This window comes from Mandrillus leucophaeus, unplaced genomic scaffold (assembly GCF_000951045.1).
Source record: "Mandrillus leucophaeus isolate KB7577 unplaced genomic scaffold, Mleu.le_1.0 Scaffold37, whole genome shotgun sequence".
NCBI classification, from domain to species: domain Eukaryota; kingdom Metazoa; phylum Chordata; class Mammalia; order Primates; family Cercopithecidae; genus Mandrillus; species Mandrillus leucophaeus.
The window spans coordinates 7,338,236-7,364,916 of record NW_012103920.1 but is presented as its reverse complement, the minus strand read 5'-3'; the positions used below and the strand labels follow the sequence as shown (position 1 = coordinate 7,364,916).

Below are 26,681 nucleotides of genomic sequence, written 5' to 3'. Positions count from 1 at the left end.
GATCTCCTGACCTCGTGATCCGCCCATCTCGGCCTCCCAAAGTGCTGGGATTACAGGCTTGAGCCACCGCGCCCGGCCAATAATTTTCAAATAAATAAACAGTATGATCAGTATTTAAGGCTGACTTCATGTTTAAGAAGAGTTTGGTCTATACCCCTTTCCAGTTGATGAAATAGCTGTGTTATTTTTTTCTCTGATCTTTGAAGGTAACATTGTAGTTCTACTTATGTTTTGGGGAGATTCCTAAAGAATTAATAAAATACTCTAGTGTCTTTTTCAATCACTCTTTCATGACCTTCAAATACAGTTAATTTTCTATTATTGAAAAGTTGATTTTCTAGTTTACACATTTTCTATTCCAATTTTTCTCTTTTAAGTTTTTAGTCATGTGACCTCAGCAAAAATTCCGTGATTCATAGTTTAACTCACAGAATCAGTTTATCCCGAAAACATCTTCCAGGGACAAATCTCTACCACCTCCACAATTATCTGCAAGTACCACCCACAGTATAAATAACTAAAACATTCATTTCCATGGTACAATTCATTTCCAGGTCCAATTCAATATGCACTGAGGTTATTTATTTTCAGAGAATAGGTTTATGGAACCTACTTGTTCTTCCTATTAAACAACCCTCATGCTGCCATCTGCCTCAGAATCACCTAGGGACCTGTATTCCTGTTCCAGGTTAGAATTCCAGAGATTATAATTTGGTAAACATTAGGCCAAGCCCAGGAAGTTTAATGTTGAATGTTTATGGAGATCCCAAGGGATTCTTTTCCATTGGTTCCAATATAACTGGACCATAGAGCGCAGTTTATGCTCTTGAATATTTGTCTTGGTAATTCACTTGGGGGTGTGGAGGACATTGTTTTTTCAAGTGACAACCCCTCAAAATTTGACAAGCCTCAGACTCCTGGAATAGGGGTCGGATGCAGGGATAAGGAGAAGATACCAGGAAAACCGGAATATATTACCATGAGGGCTGTGTGTGTATATGAAATATGCAATGATAGAAAAAAGTTTGCTGCTCAAGAAGGTAAAGCATTTTTACAATTTAGTTGACACCCTTCTCAGAGGCTGTAGCGGATCAACTCCCTCTCTTGCATGTCTTAGAAATCATTCAAGACCCAGCTGTGATACAAAAGCGGAGTTCTGAAGACAGGCATGAATAATTGCATCTCAGGGTTGTGTGTCTTCTCCAATTGACTATAAGCTCTTTCAAAAAAACAAAAAGTGTTCTTTGTTTTTATGCATCACTGTGTCTTCCACAGTATTCACAGAAAGCTCTTCATAAATACGTGCTGCAGGAAAAAAGGCAGAATACACATTTTAGGAACACTACATCTGACACAGCTCCCTGAAAGATATTTGAATATTTTCTATTGCAAAGCTCTTAATTCCATGGAATATTGTATTTCTGAATTGTGTAAATAAAGCAAGCTATACCTACGGGCACAGGGAAAATTGATATGAGAGTAGGGCCTACAATCTTTTCAAGTCTCTTCTTTCCTCGATTCTTGCTCTAAATGTGAAGATTTGAGATGGAGGTATTCACTGAGGGGGAATCAGGTCACCAACAATTGCTGTGGTAAGTCAGCTTGGGTAGGAGCTGACAGACAGAGGAAAAGCCACAGAACCCACAGATGGCTTGAAATCATCCTTGCTGCATAACCTGGCAATGACATTGCTAATTAAGGGTTTTTGTGTACTTCAGCAATTCATTATTATTTAAAGAGTCACAAATACACCAAATGTACTTATTAAACTGTTTTTTGCTGTGTACCTTTTCCTGCCCAATATTCTAACAATAAATCCTAGTGCTAGCATTAGTAGTCGTTAATATTCATTGATGCTAATTGTGTGTCAGCTTCTAAAAACTAGGCAGATAAGCATGCATACAACAATCCTAAGAAGACTATACTATAATTCTCATTTTACAAATGAGACAACAGGGACAAAGAGGTTAAGTAACTCACTGTGATAGAGAGGATAATACCTACCTAATATCTTAGCCCCTGAAACCTGTGAATATGTTGTGTTACCATGGCAAAAGTGCTTTGCAAATGTAATTAACTTAGGGATCTTATAATGGGGAGATTATTTTGGTTTATCCAGGTGGACCTGATATAATCACAAGGGTCCTTATAAAAGGGAAGTAGGAGGCAGGGAGAGAGGGAAAGAAGAGATTTGAAGATCCTGTGACACTGATCTCATGAAGGAAGAGGCCACAAGCCAACTGACCAAAGGTAGAAAAGACAAAGAAATGGATTATATTTTAGAGACTTCAGAAGGAAAAAACTCCTGCCAACACCTTGATTTTAGGACTACTGAATTCTAGAATTGTAAGATAATAAATTTATGATGTATTAAGAGACTATGTTTGTGGTTATTTGTTTTACAACAACAATAGGAAGCTGTCTTAGTCCTTTTATGTTGCTATAACAGAATATCTGAGGCTAGGTAGCTTATTAAAAATAGAGGTTTATTTAGCTGATGGTTCTGCAGGCTGGGAAGTTCAAGAAGCATGGTGCTAACATCTGCCGGGCTTCTGGTAAGGGCTTTTGTAGGGTCAAAGCAGTGGAGAAGGTCAAAGGGGATGTGGAAAAGTGCAAAAAGGCAAAACCTGAGGGGTGTCCTGCTTTATAGCTACATACTCTTGCAAGAACAAATCCATTCTCATGAGAACTAATCAGTCTCATGAGAATAGGGATTTACTTGCTACCCTGAGAACAGCCACAAACCATTCATGAGGGATCTGCCTCATGGTCCAAACCCTTTCCACTGGGCCTCAACTCCCAGCACTGCCACACTGGGGAACAGATTTCAATATGAGTTTTGGTGGAGACAAACCACATCCATAACGTGGCAGAAACTAATATACTTGCCCAAGTGACAGTGAGGATTCAAACGCACACAGACTAGTTGCCTTAACTACTATGTCAACATGAAATATATATTATTACAGACAACTGAAAAGGGGGTAGAGTAAAAAGAGGGAAATTTGTCAGAACAATTTGCAACTGTTGTCAAAAAACTAGAATACATACCCTGCCCATAGTGAGCCAGTATATGACAGAGCCACATTATTAATCTTGATAATAACCCAATCATTAAAAATATAGAATGTAAAATATGTATAATATATATGTAAATATATAAAACCTCAGTTAATAAGAATACTAATTAACAAATTCACTGTTAGAAAAATAATTCTTATTGATTTCAATCAAGCAACATGTCTCCTTTTACATCTTTAGACTGTAGGTCTTTTGCTGTTAAAAATTTTGTTAGGTTCAGATTTCACATTTTTCCTATGGAGAGTTTTCTAATACCTATACTTTTCCTATTTATACAACTCAACTGTGTACAAAAGATTATTTTCCTAGCTTGGGCAACATGGAGAAACCCCATTTCTGCCAAAAATACAGAAAAATTAGCTGGGCATGGTGGCAAATTCCTGTAGTCTCAACTCCTTGGAAGGCTGAGGCTGAGGTTGGAGGTTCACTTGACTCTAGGAGATCAGGGCTGCAGTGAGCTGAGATTATGCCACTGCACTGCAGCCTAGGTGACAGAGGGAGATCCTGTCAATAATAAATAAATAAATAAATAAATAAATATTAAAAATTTTCCCAAAGGTATTTACAAAAGATAGGAATAAATATGATATTGACTGTCAATTTAAATATTAATTTTATTTTGGATGCTTAGTTTAGTGTTTCTGAAGTAAATATTGATTTGTACTAATTTTGGTAGTTCTGTTTACTCATATTAGATCTTTTATAGGTTAGTACAATACAAATACATATTGCTATGAATCACCCTGAAGTTTTTTATTTTTGTATCTATTTGCATTGCTGTTGCTTTTTTAAGAGCTCAGATGTCTGAGAATCTTTGTGGAATAGTGAAAATAAATTCTGGTGATGGCTAAGATTTGATATGTTGCGTTCTTAGTCGTTGATGTGAAGTCCAAATGTATTTTTTCAGTTAACAGTGTTAAAGTAAATTTTCAAAAACATGAAGACATAATTTTCATTCAAATTCAGAATATACATATATCAAAGAAGTATTTGATTCACTAATGAAAGAATCAGAAGGATGGTAAAGCTAGTTTCAAAGAAAATTCAAGAGATTGAGTATACATATAGGAATCCAGGAAAGCAGGTTGGAATAATATTACTCGGTAGATACTTAAGAAGTTAATACCCAACAAGACAATAAATCCATAACTTTTGGAGATTCTACCAGACAGAAGCCATTTGCATCTCTACTGAGCAAAAATCTACAGATGACGTGTAAATTTATAGAATCTGGCCTTATTTATTATTCTGCAATAAATTGTAAAATCAGAATTTATTAATTCACCTAGAATTAAATAATCTTTACCTGTTTACAGGTAAAGGTTTTTTTCATTTTTTATTTAAAAAAAAATAAAAAAAATATGACACTGAGGAGATGTGAAGTATTTCTTTGCTTTATTTCCATTTTTTTCTAATTTTTCTTAACAGTGGTAAGATCATTTTCAAGAGAATCTATATTCCTGTCTCTGTCACCAGCATTTTTGGACAGCTGGGTGCTGTCCAAAATATATAGAATTCAAATGCTCCCTCTCTCTCTCAAAAGATTAATTGTTTCAGGTTTTTATATGATTAACTTTATGCCACGTAACTCAGTATTTTGTAATTGTTTAAGATGATTTTTTAAAGTATATCAAATGTCTTTGTGCAAATAACTTTTTATAAAAATTGCTTAGAAAAAAGTGACCTACAATGAGTGTTATATCTAAAATAATACTGTTAAAAATCATCCAGAATTTTTTTTTCATTTTGTGAGAATCTATTTCTATATATTATGTGTGTATCCTTTGAAGTTTTCCAATACTGATAATGTACCCGCGTTGTGAATTATACTTAGCTTTTTTTCTCTGAAGGGTATTGTTTACCTGCATGGGAAATCTGTGATGTAACTGTAGCCATTTTGTTGATTTCCCTCTTTCTGTACTTTGTTCCTTTCAGGTCCCCTTTTTCAAGGTGAGCCAACCTCACTCCTACTCTGAGTACTAAATTATTTCCTGGCACTCTAGTTTCTCAGCTATCCTCAGAGCTTTCTTTTATGACAGTGAATGGGACAGTGCTGGGAAAATGTCTAGGCCTCTTGAAATTAAATGTTCCAAGAGTAATCCTAGTTTATGGGGACAAGTTGTAGGACTTGAAGACTGTAGAGAGTGGCAAGATTACTGATTAAGATCTCCCTTTGCCTCGTGTTTCTAGACCTGAGAACTGAGAGAGCCGTTTATCAACTACCTTAAGTGACTCCAGCCTTCTGTTACTCTTGATCAGAATGCCTGTTACAACCTGTAATGCTTTTATGAACCTTGTTGTTTACTTGATAAATATTATCTGTCTTCACTAAATGGAAGCACCATGAGGACAGGGGCCATATTTGTGTTGATTTTTTTTTTTTTTTAATCCCAGAATCTGGCACACTGACTCAAATGTGATGGGTCAAATAAAGTTTTATTGAATGAATTCATAGAATTGCGTCGTTGTGTACCTGTGAAGCAAGTAGACAGTAAGAATGACAGAAAATGGCAAGTGGCTTTGGTTTAAGAGTATGCCATTGCTTTAGGCATCAATGGTTTTATATGTTTTCCTCTATGCCATTTTGCTGATTGAAATATTCCAGGCGCAAAAGCTTTAGGTGCCACAGAAGATAAATATCATCATTATAATGTAATAATAACAGTAGCGAAAGAGAAAAAAAGTACTAGTAGGCTACAGTAACACAAGCTAAACCTTTAGTTGGAAAAATTCTCTTGGTAGCTAATTTCAAAAATAGTCTTTATCTAAAATGAAATCGTTACTGTCATAGTTGCCTTTAAGTGATACATTAACACAGAGATAACTGCATTGCTCCAAATATGTCAGCATTTAAAGTCTGTTTTATTGGAATTTTTCTTAATTTATTGTAATCTAATAATCATAGGATGCATTATTTGTATATGACACAGTTATATTTTTACCATGCACATTCATTCAGCTATGTAACAAGGAAGGATTGTTAGGCTAACATTATTCTTTCTACAGAATGCAATCTTTATTCATGTGCACTTGGTGAATGAATTCTTTATAAGCACATTAGCAAAATGTGAAAAAATAAAACCTCTGAGTCTTCAAAAGATGGCTGCGTAAAATAGTTGAAAAAAATTTGCAAGGTGGTGTGTATAGACGTTTCACATAAAATATGATGAATAATCTGAATCAAATGCATATTTGGGCTTAAAGGAGCTATAATAATTTCGTCAAATGAAACGATGAGTAAACTGGAATGTCATTTTGTTGACTGGAAGAAGCCAGCTTACCAGTTGAAAAATAGCTTCGTATTTTATTATATTTTTTGAGCCTCTTCATTTATTACATAAGTGTGCTCTCAAGGGTAATTGCCTTAAGAAAACTTTGACTTATGAATTGTAGGCAGTACTGTCAGGATTTCCAAGTGTTATGAGTTCTTTTTTATGTCTCTTGTTCAGGTGCAACTGATTTTGACAGATGTATTGTTATGTTACTGGTATAACATGACATCTTTTTTCAGATGAACTGAATAAGAGTGATTTTGACAATAAGTAGATAAGACACGGTCAGAAAGTTGAAAAAAAAAACATGTCATTGGCACAGTTATGACACAAATACCACAGAACAGACCTTATCCTTAAGTCAGGGTCTTTCCAACAATGTCCTTGAGAAGACAGAAAATAGTATTACCCTTAAATACTATCACTTAGCCACAAATGTAATAAAATAAGACAAAACACAAAGGTCAGTTTCATATGTACTCAAAGTGGCATTTGCTGAGTCTCTGCTATGTGTGTATATGTGTGTGTAAACCTCGTTAACATATTGTATGGATGAAAGAATTTGAGATATCAAAACCACTTTTTCTGAAGCCAAAAAAAAATTAACTTTAGAATTTCAAGAACTCCATTGAAAAACATTGATTGTGAAATATGCAAAGTGATTTAACGTATATTAATTATAACTCTGTTTAACGGAATAAGAAGAAATAGCCTTTAATCATATGAGAAAATGGCCAGGCACCGTGGCTCACACCTTCAATCGCAGCACTTTGGGAGGCTGAGGTAGGCAGATCGCCTGAACCCAGGAGTTCGAGACCAGCCAGAGCAACATAATGAGGACTTCATCTCCATAAAATATAAACAAAATTAGCCGAGCGTGGTAGTGCACACTTGTGCTTCCACCTGTTCGGGAGGTTGAGGTGGGAGGGTCGCTTGAGCCTCAGAGGTCAAGGCTGCAGTGAGCCGAGACAGTGCCAGTACCACTGCATTCCAGCCTGGGTGACAAAGAAGACCCCGCCTCAAAAAAATTATTATTTTTTTTTAGTACATTTAAGAGTACATTTGAGAAATTTAGGAGTACATTTAAAAATGTATTTCTAGATCATGAATTTTGTAAGCAGGTTAGTAAAGACGAAAATGAAATCAACCCCAGGTGTCAATAGGGAATTAGATGTTTGGTGGTCGTATTTTCCCTTACTGTTGATGGTCAGGATCTGAACTACCAAGACAGTCCCTGACTTACAAAGATTCAGCTTATGGGTTTTTGACTTTACAGTAGTGCAGAGACAATATGCATTCAGTAGAAACCACACCTCAAGTACCTATCCAGCTATGCCGTCTTTCACTTTCAGGATAGTATTCAGTAAATTGCGTGAGGTATTCAACCCTATTATAAAATGGTTTTTGTGTTAGATGATTTTGTTCAACAATAGGCTAATGTAAGTGTTCTGAGAATGTTTAAGGTAAGCTAGGCTAAACTATGAGGTTTGGTGGGCTACGTGTATTAAATGCATTTTAGACTTACAATATTTTTAACTTAAGATGGGTTTTTCAGGATATAAGTCCATCATTAGTTGAGGAGCATCTGTAGCATGTGTGTGAGTCCATATGCTGCTTTTTCTCAATATATTTAAAATGCTTTAATGGAAAAGATATTTATCCTTCGAATGCCTTCTAATATCTTTGTTTCTAGGATCAGAAGTGGTTGATCTTGATGGAAAAAGTTCCCTTCTCTACAGATTTGATCAAAAATCCCTGAGCCCAATAAAAGATATTATTTCTTTGAAATTCAAAACCATGGAGAGTGATGGGATTCTACTCCACAGGGAAGGGCCAAACGGAGATCACATCACACTGCAATTAAGGAGAGGAAGACTCTTTTTACTTATTAATTCAGGTAAAAAACTATTTGGTGAAGTGCTCAAAAATCTGATTATTTAGATATCACCTAAGTAACTTTATGCTTTTATAGCTTATCTTTTAACAGTCAAAGGGCCTTATTTTCCGATTCAAGGGCTTGTACATTTGCCAATATTGCTTTCATGTAAAAATGGTTCATATTTTGCAAATTGCACAAAATCTTCATTCAGTGTTTTTTACATAGTGCTGATAGAACTGTATAGCTATTTTCTAACATCATAAAGGAAGGGATGGGTCACTGAAAGATGTTGAGGTAGTAAAAACAATGAGGTTGTAGCAAAGATAAAATTTACATAGAAAATGAGCATGCAATTGGTAATAATGACAAAAAGAATTAACAGCAGAGGAAATTACAACAAGGTTGAGAGATTGTTATATTCAAACTTCAGGGAAATCCATCCTAGTGTTCGAAAAGGAATGCATAGAAGATTGCAATTATTATGAAAGATGCTGGTCCACAGAAGGGAAACTTTTTTTTTTAATCTTTAAAGTGGCAATAATGGTGCTGTTATTTTTCTCCTCTTCTAAGGTGAAGCTAAACTGCCTACCACTTCCACCCTGGTCAATCTCACCCTGGGCAGCCTGCTAGATGATCAGCATTGGCATTCAGTGCTCATCCAGCGTTTGGGCAAACAAGTCAACTTCACAGTGGACGAACACAGGCATCATTTCCACGCACAGGGAGAATTCAATTTCGTGAATCTTGATTATGAGGTGTGATGGTTATGTTTCAATTAATGCTGATTTTATTATGTATATGTGGTTTAATCTCCCAAAGGCAAGTACACTATAAAGAACCCACCTTTTCAGTAAATCGTAGAACAGGTGAAGCATTTCCCAAGACAGTCTAACTCACAGTAGCAACTTTCGGTGTATAGTACTTGTACGTTCATCTTTCCCACAGTATGTAAGTTGATTGTTGTCGAGGGAGGTGATCTTTTTTGCCTAAACTATGTAGTCACAGAACATCATATGTAGGAAATATTCTGCACCAAGAATCTTATTACCACAAGCAAATATAGGATGTTTGCTATGACTTCTTTGTGTTCTAGGGTATTTGTGAGCAGTATAGATTTATGAGGAGAATGTAGCAACAAACTAATTAATTATTTCATTAGCAATGGATTCGAATGCACAAGTATCAATATGTGCCGGAAACATATCTAAAATAAAATATTATGATTGGTTATGGTATTAAACAGATCAAGTTTTACCATGATATAAAGATGTATTTTTCATCAACCAATGAATATCAAAGCGAGATGTGATCAGCAACTTGTAAAAATAAAGTTCCAGTGTAAATAAGAGCCAAATGCACATACATTTGCTTTAAATCTGTATCTTAATTTTTGTGTGTGTAGGGTTATGAAAAATTGATCTATGTGTGATGATTATGGCTATACATGCTAATCATAATTAAGCAGTTTGTTAGAAAATCACTAAACAATATTATTGATGCCATTTTTCTTTCTAAGATCAGCTTTGGAGGGATTCCAGCACCTGGAAAATCAGTGTCATTCCCACACAGAAATTTTCATGGATGTTTAGAAAATCTCTATTATAATGGAGTGGATATCATTGATTTGGCCAAGCAGCAAAAACCACAGATCATTGCTTTGGTAAGAGTCTTTACACGAAGACATTAGTAAAACTATATTTCTTTTTACTGCACAGTAAAATTGCTCCATTTTAGGTTCCCATTTGACATGATGTTTTAGAGGTTACTCCTATTTAAATATTTTTCTTTGATTAATATGCATATAAAAGATTGATTCTATCTGAAGGAATTGTAATTTTGGGGGCATAATTATTTTATTTTTATATGAAGTAAAGCGGTGTTTTTATGGTTGATATTTTAATTTTGTTGTGATGTCATTACTCACAGGAGTCTAATTTCTTTTGATTTGTTTTTTTTTTTTTCTTTTTTGAGACAAAGTCTCACTCTGTCACCCAGGCTGGGGTGCGGTGGCATGATCTCAGCTCACTGCAGCCTTCGCCTCCCAGATTTAAGCGATTCTCCTACCTCAGCCTCCCGAGTAGCTGGGACTACAGGTGACTGCCACCACACCTGGCTAATTTTTTGTGTATTTTGCAGAGACAGGGTTTTTCCATGTTGGCCAGGCTGGTCTCGAACTCCTGACCTCAGGTGATCTGCCCGCCTCAGCCTCCCAAAGTGCTAGGATTACAGGCATGAGCCACTATGCCCATCCTGCTCTGTGAATTTTTAAATAATATATTCCCTGACAAACTTACCAGATGAGCATACAGAGTTTCTGGAATCAGATAACATTCATGTATATTAGGGAGACATTTGAAAAACTTGTATTTTGCCATAGTCATTCATGATAAATAAAAGAGACGAATAGACAACAGCATATAAGAAATACCACATGTAGGAAATCTGCACCAAGAGGTCTTACTACCACAAGCAAATATAGGATATGTTACAATATTGCATCTGCCAATCTGTCCAAATGGCAATGTTGGTCAGACTGTATTATATTCTAATTCTATGGAAACGGGGAGAATTTAAATATAACTCTCTTGGTTAGGTTTCAGTTAGGGAAGCAGCACCAACGTAAGTATTGTGAACAGTGGATCTGTATTAGGACTTGGACCTTCACAGTTTTCAGAGGAGCTACAAAGTGAATGGCCTGGCAGGGGAAGTGCAGGATTCAGAGAAATCATTAATTCTGCCCAAAGCAATGGTGTGTGGAGGCATGTTGAAACTTACGGACATTTTCAGCCTAGGAGGGTTGAAGAGAACTTTGGCAGTTGTTGCCTGTGGGTAGCCACCACCCGTGTGTGTCCCCAGCCATGCTTCTGGGGATGGGCCTGAGCTTGCTGTTCGTCGGCAGGGCCAGCTGTGAGGAAGAAGAGATGGGCCACAGTGCAGGAGAGCACGGACAGGCTGGAACAAACCAGCCGCTTCATGACCACCCCTCATCGCACATGATTACAAAAAAACCTTTGCGACAAAATGTGTTGCTGGTGTTTTAATTCTAACTGTCAAATATCACCCAAGCTCTCTTTTTTTGGGTTTTACTCAGAAGCAGACAAGTAAGGGGATTCTGGGAAACATGGTTTCTAGCTTAACCAGTTTGATAATAAAAAGCCGATACATATTGATCTGAATGAATTTCTTTCATTGCTTAAAATCCAAAGTACGTAAGTTTAAGTTCACTTGTCAGCAAATCCCAAAGCACATCATAAGTGTATTTATTGTTTACATAGCATTTTATTTCTAATTATGTACATTGGTGGTATTTATATGACCGTAACAGCCAGCAAGATTTTAAAATAGTTGTTTTTTTACAAAAGGGAAATTATTTAAAATAAAAATAAAAATATTTTAGATAGGTGTGTGTGTGTGTGTGTGTGTGTGTGTGTGTGTGTGTTTTATCCTTAAAACGACTTTCTAGAAACTGCAAGGACCATTCACTCTTCATTGGCAAGAGGGCTTGCTGCTGGTAAGGTATCAGGCAGCTATCCGAATGATGCATAAGATCAAGCTGCCGCTTAATGGGTACAAAAATACGATTAGAAAGAAGAGGGGCAAAAGATTCTAGTTTTCAATAGCACAGTAGGACGTCTATAGTTTATAAGGAATTATAGTATGTTTCAAAATAGCTACAAGATAAGTTTTGTAATGTTCTCAACACAAAGAAAAGATAAACGTTTGAAATGATGGACATCTCAATTATACTGATTTGCTCATTACACATTATGTACGTGCAGCAAAATATCATATGTCTCATAGATATGTACAACTATTATGTATCACTAAGAAAAAAAAAGACCAAGATGCAACTGGTAAAAATGTTTCCAATTTTTTTTCCTAGATTTGATAGTCTTATCATTGCCTTTACATTATAGGGTAGCATGTTGGTTAGTGTAGTTTGCTGTTCAGCTTTTGTTATTTCATTCATTGGAACAATGTATTCGTTTATAATAAAAGTGAGTTCACTTTTCACAGATTCATAATAGAGCGAAATGTTTTCGTTTGACCACGACCAAATGTTTTATGCCAATGTGTGTTCTTCTAAATAAGCTTGACTTCATTGACTTTTAAATTTATATTAAAGTTGAGAAATGGAGAGAAGAGCAGAGCAAAGGGTTGAAGAACCTTTCAGAAATATGGCAGTGATTTGAATTGTCATGTTGATAGCAGGCAGTTGTTTTAAATTGTGGAAAATGTGAGATGGAAAAGCAGCCTTCAAATTCTGTTACTAATGCGATGTGAATAACATTCTGAAAGCTTTCTCTTTGACTTTCTTCTCAGGGAAATGTGTCATTTTCTTGTTCACAACCACAGTCTATGCCCGTGACTTTTCTGAGCTCCCGGAGTTATTTAGCGCTGCCAGACTTCTCTGGAGAGGAAGAGGTTTCTGCCACTTTTCAATTTCGAACTTGGAATAAGGCAGGGCTTCTGCTATTCAGCGAACTTCAGCTGGTTTCAGGGAGTATCCTCCTCTCTCTGAGTGATGGAAAACTGAAGTTGAATCTCTACCAGCCAGGAAAATTACCCAGTGATATCACAGCAGGTAATAAATGTATTCCCCAGGGCAAAGCATATGGATTTGAAAGATTCCATTATCTCTGTGGCCAAATTTTATGCATAACCGAAAATTTCATGTTTGCTTAATAAATGAATACTCGGGTTAATAAGATTATAAGTACTCTTCCTTAGAGGAACTTGATTCCAATTTTCTTTTAAATATGGTTCCAATACTAGCAGTTCTTATTAACCAAAATGATAGTTTTGGGGGAACTGAAGTTTCCTTTCGTGACCCTGTCTCCTACTCCAGGCAAAGAACATATCCTAAGGTGACATGTTTTGGGGAAAACTTGAAGACCTCGAAATAGGCCAACAAGTTAACTAAGTGTCCCTCAGTGGAAAACTAGACTCTTCCTAACACACCTATTAGTCTTATCTGGTCTGTGAGAGAAACGGAGAGGTCTTTCTGGGATCTATATCTATATCTGTATATGAGTGTACAGTGTGAATGGTAACTTTATTTGCTGATATTTTATGTAAAGAGTTGAATACATTTTGGGGGGATGCAAAGAGTTATGAAAGATTCCTCATTTGGGCACCAAATGGAATTCTTCTACTTGTAGGCAATACGGTATTGTTTTAATGATTAGAAGTAATATGATTAAGGTGACTATATGAGTGTCTGGAAAATGAATGTCTAATTTAGGTCAGTGCTTTGAGTGAGGAATATTTTTGTCTCTTCATTAAAATTATATAGTTGTTGACAAAAGCTCTGCATCACATTTTTACGTATGTACAATAGCATCCAAGCCAAGCAACTAGAGGTTACCTTGGGGTAAATTACTACATTAATTTAATAAATGATCTTTAAAAACAACTTAAAGATTCCATTGTACTACTCCTCTATATTAACTATGACCAAAAAATAGTGGAATGTGACTTAAAGAGGAGAAAAAAAGGAAAAGTTAAAATAAATTTGGAAATTAAATATGAGAAAATAAGTGTACAAATGGATATACAAATGCCTATTCTTTATATATCTTTTTGTTGCTGTACTACTATTTTAGTTTAAATATGGAACTGAGAATTCAATATTAGTTATAATTTTCAAAGAGATACTACGCTGTGACTTTTTGTTTAATGTTCAAAATGTGGTAGATTTGCTGGCTAGACAAAAAGAAATAAATTAATCAGTCTCGTATTAATAATTAATAGGCCCTGAAAATGAAAGTCTAAAAATGTAAGCTTGCCATTAATGTGTCATTTATTGTGATGTATTTGACATCTTCTGAAGTGGTTATATTCATACCCTAATTTTCAGCATCTTAAAGAAATCACTTCAGTGCAACGTTACTGTGGTGAGCTCCATGAAGCCAGCCTATTTCTTTTTTCTTCCTGTTTCTTCTTTTTTCTGAGATGGAGTTTCGCTCTTATTGCCCAGGCTGGAGTGCAGTGGTGCAATCTCAGCTCACCACAACCTCCGCCTCCCGGGTTCAAGCGATTCTCCTGCCTCAGCCTCCCAAATAGCTGGAATTATAGGCATGTACCACCACACCCAGCTAATTTGGTATTTTTTAATAGAGACGGGGTTTCTCCATGTTGATCAGGCTGAAGCCAGCCCATTTCTAACCACTTTACAAGCGTGTATAGTTAATATATTACTAGGTATAAGTCGTATAGAATACCCCATGGGATTTAAACATTTCTAAGTGAATGTTTAAATTCATATACAATATAATCTGTTATGACATCATCTGACTTTGTATGATTATTTTCATACTAATCATAAGGATACTAGACTAAATCTGAATGTCAGTACACTGAAGATAACACAAGTAAGATTTTACTTAAAAACTCTCTCTACCCTTTTTTTTCTGTTTCTTTCACGATATTATTTTTTGCTAGTTCCCCTGAAGCAAGTACATTCTGCGTTGGAAAATAGACCACTTAAATGGTAGCTGTGTGGGTGGTCAGTTTGTTCTCCCAAGGGGAAGACTTTCCTCTTATGTTTCACGTATGCAATGCTTGATAATTAAACCAGTTGTCAGGATGTATTATAATGAGTTTCAAGAGAACCACGTCTTTACTGATGGATTGCTATCACGTTGTACTAAATCTTTGCATTATATAAGGATTGATTAATTTTTCTTAGCTTCTGGAGATACATTTTACGAAAAACTCAGCATTTTAATATATTTTACAATGAAATTAAGATGAAATTGTATTGAGACAGAACTGAATTGTGCAAATGTTTGAGTTATCAGACTAAATTTTTAATATGTACAGTTTTGCAAATTGTCATTTGGAATTATTCAAAAATATTATGTCAGCTTAAATCATTTTTGAAATACTCACATTATATTAGTATAAATCATAAAACATATTAGCAGCACTATAAAATCCCTTATGACACAAAATATTTTTAGTCATTGCCACCTTTATAGATGTCAAAGTAAAAATCAGTGAACAGTACAGTTTTATGTTCCTATGTAAAACAAAGTTTTTAATATCAAATTTGAGATTTCTGGTATGATTTTAGCATTTCTGCTGCTGTTTTTGTCTAACAGTGAAAATCAGGATTATAACCATTCATCTTGTCCCCATGGGCAGGGCCTGGCAGAGGCAGGCTTGCAATATTTAAGATGTTTCTGCATTTTTCTATTACTAAGCATTCTTGGTTCTTGTGCCCCTGAGAGTGGAGCAGACCCTTTGATTTGCTGCACCCAGGAGAGCCATTTTTGTCAATCCCCCTTCCTCCCTTTCACTGTTGAAATATTCCTAACTTTTGGGCTATACACCTGTCTCCCCTTAAACTCTTGCTCTCCACCAAAGTGATGGGTACCAACCACCTCCATATTTTCATCTTGGCAAGGGCTATCTAGTGATCTGGATCCTTAATTCTGGTTAGTGACTACAGTTAGTGGGTATAAGAATGTCTGGCACTTTAGAGTGCTGAAATACAGCTGGAAAGAGGCCACACCCTTTGGTGTTTCCCTAAGGAATGGTCTAGGTATAATTGCCTTTTGCAACTTTGCAGAACTCCTACCCTATATGGCAGGATGATTTTTTTGTTATACATCGTGTGCTATAGATGTGCGTTGTAGTCTTATGAGAGGGTGATGACAACTAAGCTCTCATGTTTCTGATGCAATTTAGGACTGGAACTAGAAGATGATCTATAGAGAGGGAGTAGATGTAAATCTTCCCTCTCCTGCTGTGTTTTGTGTGTTTATGTGATTTAGGCTGAAAGACAGAACAAAGAGAGCAACAGAAAGAGAAAGAGAGAGAGAACGTTCTAGTCCATAATCTTATCCTCTCCAACCTGCAATTGCAAACACTTCCATTTACTATTCCATCCTTCCATTATTCCAATTGGCATTGTCAATGTTTTCCATCTAAAGACTGCAATGAACATATCTGGAGTTAAACAAGTTGAATTTATTGCTTATTGCAACAGAGAGAACACACCCTGGAAACCGAGGGTTGTGTGAAGACAAAGGTGTTAGGATGACATAGGATTTGGGGTTGTGTTAGCTGATTTGAGGGAGGTTTCAAGGAAGTGAAAAATTGCTGTAGACGAAATGCTGTCAGGAAGTGAGGGTAATTCTACGATTAGATATCTTTGTAAACCTTATCTAGAAGAATGAAGGAATGAAGTAAGTCTTAAGTTGTAATTGGTAAATACAAAACAAAACAATTGGTCATTCATAAGTATTGGGAGAGAGAGAAGTTTGTGTTTTGTGGTTTGTGCAGGAGCCTTGCTTCTGTCTGTGTTTAGACAAGATTATAAAGTAGTCGTGACTTTTCCCCACCTTCATTTCATTATAGTCATAGAATGACCTTGTCTGATGTTGGTGTTCTGTGTTATTGTTGACGTTCAACAGAAGAACACCAAAGCCTAGCCCTCAGTGCTAGCCAGATTCTTACAACACCAAGGTCTCACTGATGGTACCAGGCCATGTCCTAGCTGTTGGGGCCTATTTTTCTTAGAGTTAATTGTTTAACATGAGCAAAAAATAAAAAATAAAATAAAATAAGGGACACACCTATCTTGCAGACAGGGCAGAGTGTAGATTTTGGAGTCGGTCTTGGTTTTCTGTTTTCCTTCAGCCATCCAGCAACTGGATATGACCTCCGTAGTTTCTTTTCCTCTCTGAGTCTCATTTTCTCCTTATTTAAGATGAAAATAATAATAGTTATAGTGAAGATTAAATGATACTATGCATAGAAAGCTCCCAGTATTTGTTATAAGTAATACCTCAGTAAAATTATTATTTTATTATTATGACAACGTGTTCCTTCCCAGACTTAAAAGTTCTGAGTAGTGGGACTGGTGCACAGAATTTTCATTCAGTTACAAAATGTCAGAAACAAGAAAACAAATTGAAATTCTATGATTTTTCTTTCTCTTTCCTGTTTCACAGTGGTGTGGCCCTTGAAAGGGGCCATCCTATTATCAGAGCCAGTAATGGAAAGTTGTATCCTTACAAAACAATTAGAATCTAATTTTAAATTAGGTAGAGTTAGTTGAAATGAGTTAATGGGACCTTTTGTGATTGGAGTAATATATTCCAGCTGACAGGTATTAAGTCTCCTCATCATAGGTAAATAATGTTTGTTACAAAGGACGCTTGGGAAAAGCTGTCTGAAGGTTCCCCCACAAACACAGCACAACTTTGTTCACAACCTGTAACCTGCTAACTTGTTAGATGAATGTGTTTGAATGTGTGCCAAATTACACAGTGGGTTGCTCTGGCAGTGTTTTGTTCTTAATCTATTTTTTGCTTCTATATGGACAATAGCCCTCCCCAAGCCTTTTGGTTAATCCTGTTGCATGCCTAACCAATAACTGCCCAGAGCCCTGCTACTCAAAGTGTGGTCCCTGGACCAGCACTGGCTCAGTGAAATACTTTTAACTGATCTACGATGAGATGAATGTAAAAATTGAGATTAAACTCCTAGAAACTGGTAAAAAGAGATCACTGCAATATCTAAGCACATGGTTAGTGGGCTTGTATTTTACCTTTTATTTATTTATTTATTTGTTATTATTTTATTTTATGTTTTAAAATTTTTGATTTGGGGGTACAAGTGCACCTTGTTACATGGGCATATTGCATGGTGCTGAGATTTGGGCTTCAATTGAATCCATTACCCAAATAGTGAACATGGTACCTGATAGGTAGTTTTTAAATTCTTGCCCCATGCCCTCTTCCCTTCTGAAGTCCCCAGTGCCTGTTGTTCCCATCTGTATGACCGTGTGTACCCAGGGATTAGCCCCTACTTATAAGTGAGAACATTCTGTATTTGGTTTTCTGTTTTTGCGTTAATTCACTTAGGATAATAATCTTCAGCTGCATCTATGTTGCTGCAAACATGTTGCTGCAAACAATGTTATTTCATTCTTTTTTATTGCTACATAATATTCTGTGATGTCTATATGCCACATTGTCTTTATCCAATCCAATCCGTCATTGATGGGCACTTAGGTTGATTCCATGTCTTTGCTATTGTAAATAATAACTGCAGTAAATATGTAAGTGCAGGCATTTTTTTGGTCAGCAGTCCTCAAGCTTTTTAGCACCAGGGACTGTTTTCATGAAAGACAATTTTTCTATGGACTGTAATGTAGGGGGATGGTTTCAGGATGATTCCAGCACATTAAATTTATTGTGTACTTTATTTCTGTTATTATTGTAATATATAGTGAAATAATTATACAACTCATCATAATGTGGAATCACTGGGAGCCCTGAGCTTGTTTTCCTGCAGCTAGGTGGACTCATCTGGGGGTGATGCGAGACAGTGACCATCAAGCATTAGATTCTCAAAAAGAGTGTGCAGCCTAGATCCTTCACATGTGCAGTTCACAATAGGGTTCGAACTCCCAGGAGAATCTAATGCTGCCACTGATCTGATAGGAGGCAGAGCCCAGGCAGTAATGCAAGTGATAGGAGCAGCTGTAAATACAGATGAAGCTTCACTTGCCTGCCAGCCACTCACCTTCTGCTGTGTGATCCGGTTCCTAACAGGCCACAGACCCAGTATCGGTCCATTACCCTGGGGATTGGGGACCCCTATTTTTGGTAGAATGATTTATTTTCCTTAGGGTATAGATCCAGTAATGGGATTGCTGGGTCAAAGAGTAATTCTATTTTTAGTTCTTTGAGAAATCTCCAAACTGCTTTCCACAGAAGCTGAACTCATCTACAGTTCCACCAACAATGTACAAGCATTCCCCCTTTTTTTCTGCAGCCTTGCCAAAATCTATTTTTTTAGTAATTTATTTTCATCATATTTTATAAAAGTTTCAATTTGTAATAGATCAGAAAATAAAATGTTCATCCCCACAGATAGTTTGAGAAGAACTGTTGGACACCAATGGAAAGTCTGAAATGAAATAAGAGAAGTAGAGTCTTGCACACAGGGCTTTGGAAATGAGATGTAGGAGAAATGCCAGGGGCAAGTGGTAGACTGGGAAGGGTCTGTACATATGACACAGAGAGTATATAAGAAAGTTCTCTCTAAATGAGTGAAATCTATCTTAAAGGAAGCACTGGATGACAAATCTAGGACATCTGATTTATTTTAATCCAGTCCTGTACCATCAAGGATTACATAACTATTCAGCTGTCTATTTCAGAGTCCACTCTTAGAAAATGTGTCTAAAAGTATCTAACCTACATTCTTCCTATTCCAGTTTTCAGGCCTCTCCTATTATCTTTCACAAACCAAACCAGAGTTGGGTCTTCGATAATCTTTTTTGCTTCATGGATGTGATGTAAAAGTGAGCTTCTGTGCCCTGGCTAAAATTTGTGTTAAACTAAATACGTCCAGAGCAAAGACATGTAATCACCTAAGGCAGCTATGATGCATTTTTGATCCAAATGCATGTGGTAGAAATTGCTCGGGGAAATAAATCACATATATCAGAAAAGGGGTTTACATAAAATCAGTAAAGAAATCACATGCAATATCAGAAAACAGGCTGTTTGGGTTTGATAGATTGCTTTTATTTTTTGTTTACTAATTTGATCTGCAGAATCACACAGAGTTGACTATTCAAATGAATAGTAAACCTGACTGGTAAATTCATGACAAAGACGCTTAGATTTCACATCTCTGCTCAATATTTAACTACAGAGCTCCTTGTAGAATCGATTGCCTCTAAGAGGAAAAGTCTATGCATTCTGATGGATTCATGATACTGGGGCTTCCTTAGGAGGGACTAGAGATTGCGTTTTAGAGGTGATAAGAATATCTCGATTTTTGATTTTAGCAACTTTTGACTTTATACATATATACATATATATGAACTTGGAAAATACAGGAAAGTATGTAAGTAAATAGAAACAATCACATTTCTCCTTCATAAAAAAACCTGTTTCTTTCTTTCTTTTTTTTTTGCCCAGGCTGGAGTGCAATGGTGCAATCTCAGCTCACTGCAACCTCTGCCTCCTGGGTTCAAGCAATTCTCCTGCCTCAAACTCCCCAGTAGCTGGGATCACAGGCATGTTCCACTATGCCCGCCTGATTTTTTATATTTTTGGTAGAGACAGGGTTTCTCCATGTTGGTCAGACTGGTCTCTAACTCCCGACCTCAGGTGATCCGCCTGCCTCAGCCTCCCAAAGTGCTGAGATTACAGGCATAAGCCACCGCACCTGGCCAAAAACTACTGTTTCTATGTAAGAACATATCTGTTCAGTCCCTTCCCATACTTACATAAGAATATAGTTAGAGCCGGACACGGTGGCTCATGCCTGTAATCCCAGCACTTTGGGAAGCCAAGGTGGGCAGATCACGAGGTCAGGAGATCGAGACCATCCTGGCTAACATGGTGAAAACCCGTCTCTACTAAAAATGCAAAAAGAATTAACCGGCTGTGGTGGCGGGCAGGGGGGCTGAGTCAGGAGAATGGCATGAACCCAGGAGGCGGAGCTTGCAGTGAGCCGAGATCGCGCCACTGCACTCCAGCCTGGGTGATAGAGTGAGACTCCGTCTCAAAAAACAAACAAACAAATAAAAAAAAAGAATATAGTTAGAATTGTATATAAATATAGAGAGAGTTTATTCTCATTGTTTATTATAGTTAAGTTCTCAAAAGTCTGTGAACACTGAATTAGGGAATACTGAACCTTTGCTCCTGGGGGAAATAACAGGGTGAGGTTCCTGGGAGCCTCTGTCACATTTTCTCAACCAGTCAATACATAATCTTGTTTTATGTGTGTTTCTGTTTAAGGACGTCTTCTTTAGTATAATGTTGTTGGCTCATTAACATTGGACTTATGGCCAACAGCACCATAACTCATGCCTGAATGAAACTTATCTAACACATGTATTTTCTCCAAGAGACACATCACAGCCTTCTTGCTCTTAGGAATGCTAGTCAACACTTGAGCATGATGTTTGGGGGCCACTTTAAACAGTGAAATCATGAACAAACTTACAAAAATTTAAAGAAAATGTGATTTACAGTATGAGAGCTAAAGCAATAAGGGAGAGCATTACCCTGTTTGACCTCAGCAGGAAATGTGGACAGGGCTGCTCAAGATTTTTACCGCTCTATACATGTCCTCAAATGACTGAGAATGCCCCTTCAGATATTGATTTGAGAGTTATAAGTAAGTTCTAGTAAGGAAGCAAATTCTCAAATATAAAACCTACAAATTACGAGGATCAATTGCATATACATGGCTTTTTCACAGTGCGTTATTTTTAACTTTACGTTATACCTGTAGACTTTCACTATTTATTAATTGTTTATTCCAATATTGTTGTAGTGATTGATGGTATAGTTTGCTAAATATTCTATTATCCTACTATAAAAAGGTGGTTATCAAAAAAGTATAAAGTAGCAGGTAAACCATTTTATTGGGTATATGTTTGAATTTTGGAAATTCCTAAATCCTTCCTCCCTAAGAAGGAAATTACATAGATGGAAGCTAAAATCAATCTATGACAAATAATTGAAATATTTTAACCATCCAGGATTGTCCAGGATTGGGAATTGGGAATGCCCCATTTCCACACAGAGGATGTTGATTTCGCATTTGTCTCCCTTTCCTTGTTGATGTGATTGTGTTTAATTAATAGAGTTAAGAACTATAGCCAATTGAGTGATCTGTATATTGCTGTTTCTAACCAACTCCTTATAGTGCTCACTATTGAGAGAGACCTCTAACTGATTTCATCTCCCCAGGTGTCGGATTAAATGATGGGCAGTGGCATTCTGTCTCTTTATCTGCTAAAAAGAATCACTTGAGTGTGGCGGTGGATGGCCAGTTGGCTTCTGCTGCTCCTCCGCTGGGGCCTGAGCAGATTTATTCAGATGGCACCTATTACTTTGGAGGTAAGAATAGGCACCAGGCTCTATGAGCAACTGAACCATATTTGCATTAGTGCCCCCGTGTCTTGGTGAAGTCATCATGTTTTAACCAATGTGAATACTAAGGAATAATTTTTCACTGTCTTTGATCAGGGAAATTTTGGGTGGATCAAGTCGAAAAATTCTGACCTGAAATACATTTCCGCAAGGTGGAGTTACTTCTGTTTACAGTTTCTATAATGAGATTGATTTTGAGTAGGCCATCCTCTTCGGTTTTTATATCCAAACCTTGTTATATTTTCCTAATGTTAAATGATCCTTATATGTCTTCTGATTTTATGGGCTGATTTAATTGCAGTATTTTCTTGATTATGCCTCTTAGCTCCTTCAGAGCATCCTTATTGCTTCCCTACTGTCCAGTACAGAAGGACAATATTATGCCAAAGGACAGATAATTTAACTTAATCAGCCCCAGCAACGTCTTCTCCTTGTTAAGCATAATGCACTGATACATTTGATGAAATCAGGGCATCAGCCTTTGACAGCAGTTCATCTCCCTTAGAGAACAAAACAAATGAAGTGTCCACCTGCCCTGTAGATGTTTGTTTGAACTAAAAGCTTGGAAAAGAAAACCCAAAAAATGGAAACGAATTTTTATCACTGGAAAATTGAAACAAATGTTCTTTTCCATTAGAAATGCGATGTTTTAAAACTGCCAGCAGTAAGACTCACTTCTAATCATGTTGAGGTGTTGCTTATGTTAGCGTTGTTTTGTCATTGTTATGTTACATTTTAATAATTGCTTGTATCTGGAATCATTTTTGAATTCGATAGAGGTAGCCCAGTCTTTATTATTCACTAATAAAATACAAATTATTTTCTAAGTATTGACAGTGAGCACACAGTCCATGAATCAATTTACAGGATTCTAAAAGCAAAAGAACAAACAAAAAAAACTGCTACATAATCCATTATTGTGAAAGGCTGCTTAGGGCCAACAATCTGAAAATACATAATCGCTTCCTTTACTGAGATGTTTAAACCGGGCTACTTATAAAACCTTTTGGAATATATGATTGATTTTATGGCTATCCGTAGTAACACATTCTTTTAATAAATAGTAAGATATGTAGAACAACTTAACCAAGAGCTTTCACTTCAAAGGAAAAGATTTAGAAGCACTAAAAGAGATAAGGGAAAAAATAGGCATATTGTTAAATGATGCAAAATAAAAGACTGGATAAAATTGTTTGTAAATCATGAAAATAGAATCGTCATTCTTCACATATTTTATGTCCTTCATGTTCAGGTTTAACAATGCCTAGCTAGTTTATATAAATGTTTACTCTAGTGATTGCTTTTATTCATACTGTAATGTTACTTTATAGTGAAATATATTGCACATGTACTCTGTAATTTTGCTTGTTTTTATTATGATACATATGATATACATCATGTTTTTAAAAAACATTTTTGAATAGTTTTAGATTTACAGAAAAATTGCAAAGATACAGAGAGTTCCTGCACACCGCACATCCAGTTTCCTCTATTGTTCACACCTTACATCATATATACATTTTAAAGATTACTAACCATTTTTCTTAAGTGTACACCTACCCATGTGTCCCTCTGCTAAAGAAATGTGATCAATGCGTGTCTGTCTCTTGCATCATATCTTTTGATCTCCCATGTAAATGCTGTCCTGAATTTGGGTTTTATTCTTCCTTCATGTTTATTATAATTTTACATATATTAAGGTGTTTCTAAATAATATATTGTAAGAGTTTCCACAGTAAAATTCCAACTTCAGGGCTTTCTTAAAAAAAATTACAAATCTCAAGTTTGCTTAGGTATCTCTGTTTATTCAATCATTTTTTCAATCGGTGTTCTTTCACATCAGAATATGCTTGACCTTGGCGTGAGATTCTATTGGTCATTAAATACAAGCCCTGCAAAATCCAGGCCACCCTAACAGTTCCAGGACTGGAAGCAAGGAGCCAAATGACAGCAAAAGGCCTGCTGCCAAACTCTGCCCTGCACTTCCCAGCCTTGTGCTTCCAGAAGCAGGTTAAGGAGATCCATCTTCCAAGAGGCCCATTTAGGGGTTTCGGACTGGAAATTCTGGATGCTGGTAGTGAACTAGAGGGGAAAGGGTTCTAAGTGGACACATCACCTTTTCCTGTGAGGCCTTTTGGTACCATAGGCAAGGGCATGACTGGAGGAGGGCTAAAGTAGGGTCCCTAAAATGCAAGACTGGCACAGGGACCTGGGTGGTACAGGGAGTGGGGTGATCAACTCTTGCCAACTTTAGCTGAAAGTCCTTCATCCTGGAAACAACCTCCCTCCCCAGTTCTCGGGTGAACTGTGACAGTCGTTCACCCTGCAAAGTTCTATGTAGATGAGGCTGCTCTCTATCACTAGGATCTGTGTTGTCTAGGTGGAAAGTTTTTTTTAGATAATTCTTCAGCCAGTTCATGTTCAAGTAAAAAGTTACTCTGTGTTGTGAGACACGTCTCATCAGTTCTCCTTCTCTCTCAATTTAACCGCAAGTTACCAGTTATTTTATCTGGGCTGTTCCAACAGCCTGGGTTATAGCTCCACTCTTTACCAGTCTTGACAGTGGCTGTCATATTGGGAGAGTGGGCTGCTCCTGGACTAGCAGCACTCTATATATGCCACACCAGACTTCTATTATCCAGCCATCGCTTTTTACTCTGGACTTTTTCTTCCACCCTCAAACAGGTGCTTTTCACAAAGTCATACTGCATTGTGGTGGTACATTCTGCTCAGCTTTTATCATTTATAAATTACACATTTTAAACTTAGATTCTCTAAATTCAGAATGACTGAGTGTCTCATTTCTCTAAATTCCCCCATGGAATCTTTTGCAATGCCTAACACGCCATGCAGCACAAGCTGGGGATACTGTGTGCAAAATTCTCACATCCCCCTCCCTTGTGTAAAGCAAACATTCTCCATCCAATGAACTGACTACAGCACTGTGAAGTCTAACCTGACATCTCACTTCTGCTGCAGTGACATATAGCGATAATTTATCTGTTATCCTCAGAGGTGCTTAACATGCTGACTGCCTCCAGTAATGGATCCATCCATTAATTCAGCATTAAGTATTCTTCAGAAATCTTCCTATTTTAGGACTTTCATCTCAAATTGGGCTCAGTGCTGAACTTCTCTCTGGTATTGCATTATATTAACTTGTTGCTGCCTCTTATCATAGACTAATGAGGCTAACCTGGGTTGAACCCCTCTTTGTTCGTAGAATCTCTTGCTTACTGAACATTGTAGCTAGGAATATGAATTGCCTCATGATAGGATAGTATGCTTTCTGTAAAATTCCATGATCTTTCCTTGTAACTCTGGGTTTGCTTAGCTTTGTTCCCTACAGGCATATTGCACAATTTATTTTATTCTGAATTAGTTTGAGATGTGTCAGGAAACGCCACCTGGAGAAAAGAAGATTAGCAGAGTTATTTGTATTCCTGGCATATTATAGTTGCTTCAAAATATTATTGAACTATTATCCTTTCAGTTGTTACCCTAACATTCTTAATTGGCTAATAAGTCATTCAGAATACATACTGAGATTATGGTAACCATATCTTATACTACAGAAGAAATTTAAGCACTGGAAATGTGTGTAGTACCATGTACAATAAATTAACACTCAAAAAGCTTTGATGAATTTATCTTGATATATTAAATTTGAAACTTCATAGTCTCCATTAGGTTAAAATAAAATGTTTCAGTGTCTGATAATAGTTTTAAATTTGAATGTTCTCCTTTACTTGCCATGTAAATGTATTTTGTCAAGAAAACAAAGCATTAAGGAAAAATATTATCAGTCAAACAATTTAATTATAGTGGAAATTCACAAGTAGAAAACTAGTGTGGTTTGTACAGGAATTAAGAAGTTGCTGACTCACTTCTTATTCTTTGAAATTGTGATAGTGTTTGATGATTATCATGACAAATAAAGATTAATTAAAAAATAACCACCCATCTAGTCTCTATGTCCATGGGTTCATTTGTTTTGATTTTTAGGTCCCACAAGTAAGTGAGAACACATAATGTTTGTCTTTCTGTGCCTTGCTTATTTCACTTAACATAATGACCTCCAGTTCCATCCATGTTGTTGCAAGAGGCTAGGAAGGGTAGTGGAGTTTGGGGAGAAGTAGGGGATTGTTAATGGGTACAAAATACCATTAGAAAGAATGAATAAGACCTACTATTTGATAGCACAATAGGGTAACTATAGTCGTTAATAAATGTGCACTTTAAAATAACTAAAATAGTTTAATTGGATTGTTTATAAAACAAAGGATAAATGCTTGAGAGGATGAATACCCCATTCTCCATGATGTAACTATTTTACATTGCGTGCCTGTTTCAAAACATCTCATGTACCGGTATATACACCTACCATGTATCCATACAAATTAAAAATTGAAAAAATGTAATACATGTATTCATACTCCATAAACTTATTATTCCACTTGGATAGAGAAACATTTAGAATGCCATTAGACCACAGACAATAATGGTTAATATTATATTTATTATTTA

General features: G+C 36.5%; 1 protein-coding gene across 2 annotated transcripts in view; it reads left to right on the top strand.

Moving 5' to 3' along the window:
- CNTNAP4 (contactin associated protein-like 4) overlaps window positions 1-26,681 on the top strand; it is a 276,153-nt gene that overhangs the window by 160,440 nt on the left and 89,032 nt on the right. The window contains exons 5-9 of one of the 2 annotated variants that reach the window (XM_011990104.1): window positions 8,047-8,250; window positions 8,803-8,987; window positions 9,749-9,892; window positions 12,556-12,817; window positions 21,972-22,121. In XM_011990104.1, coding sequence (XP_011845494.1) covers window positions 8,047-8,250; window positions 8,803-8,987; window positions 9,749-9,892; window positions 12,556-12,817; window positions 21,972-22,121 — 945 coding nt within the window. The remainder of the gene's footprint in view (window positions 1-8,046; window positions 8,251-8,802; window positions 8,988-9,748; window positions 9,893-12,555; window positions 12,818-21,971; window positions 22,122-26,681) is intronic. The other variant, XM_011990105.1, reaches the window with a different exon arrangement.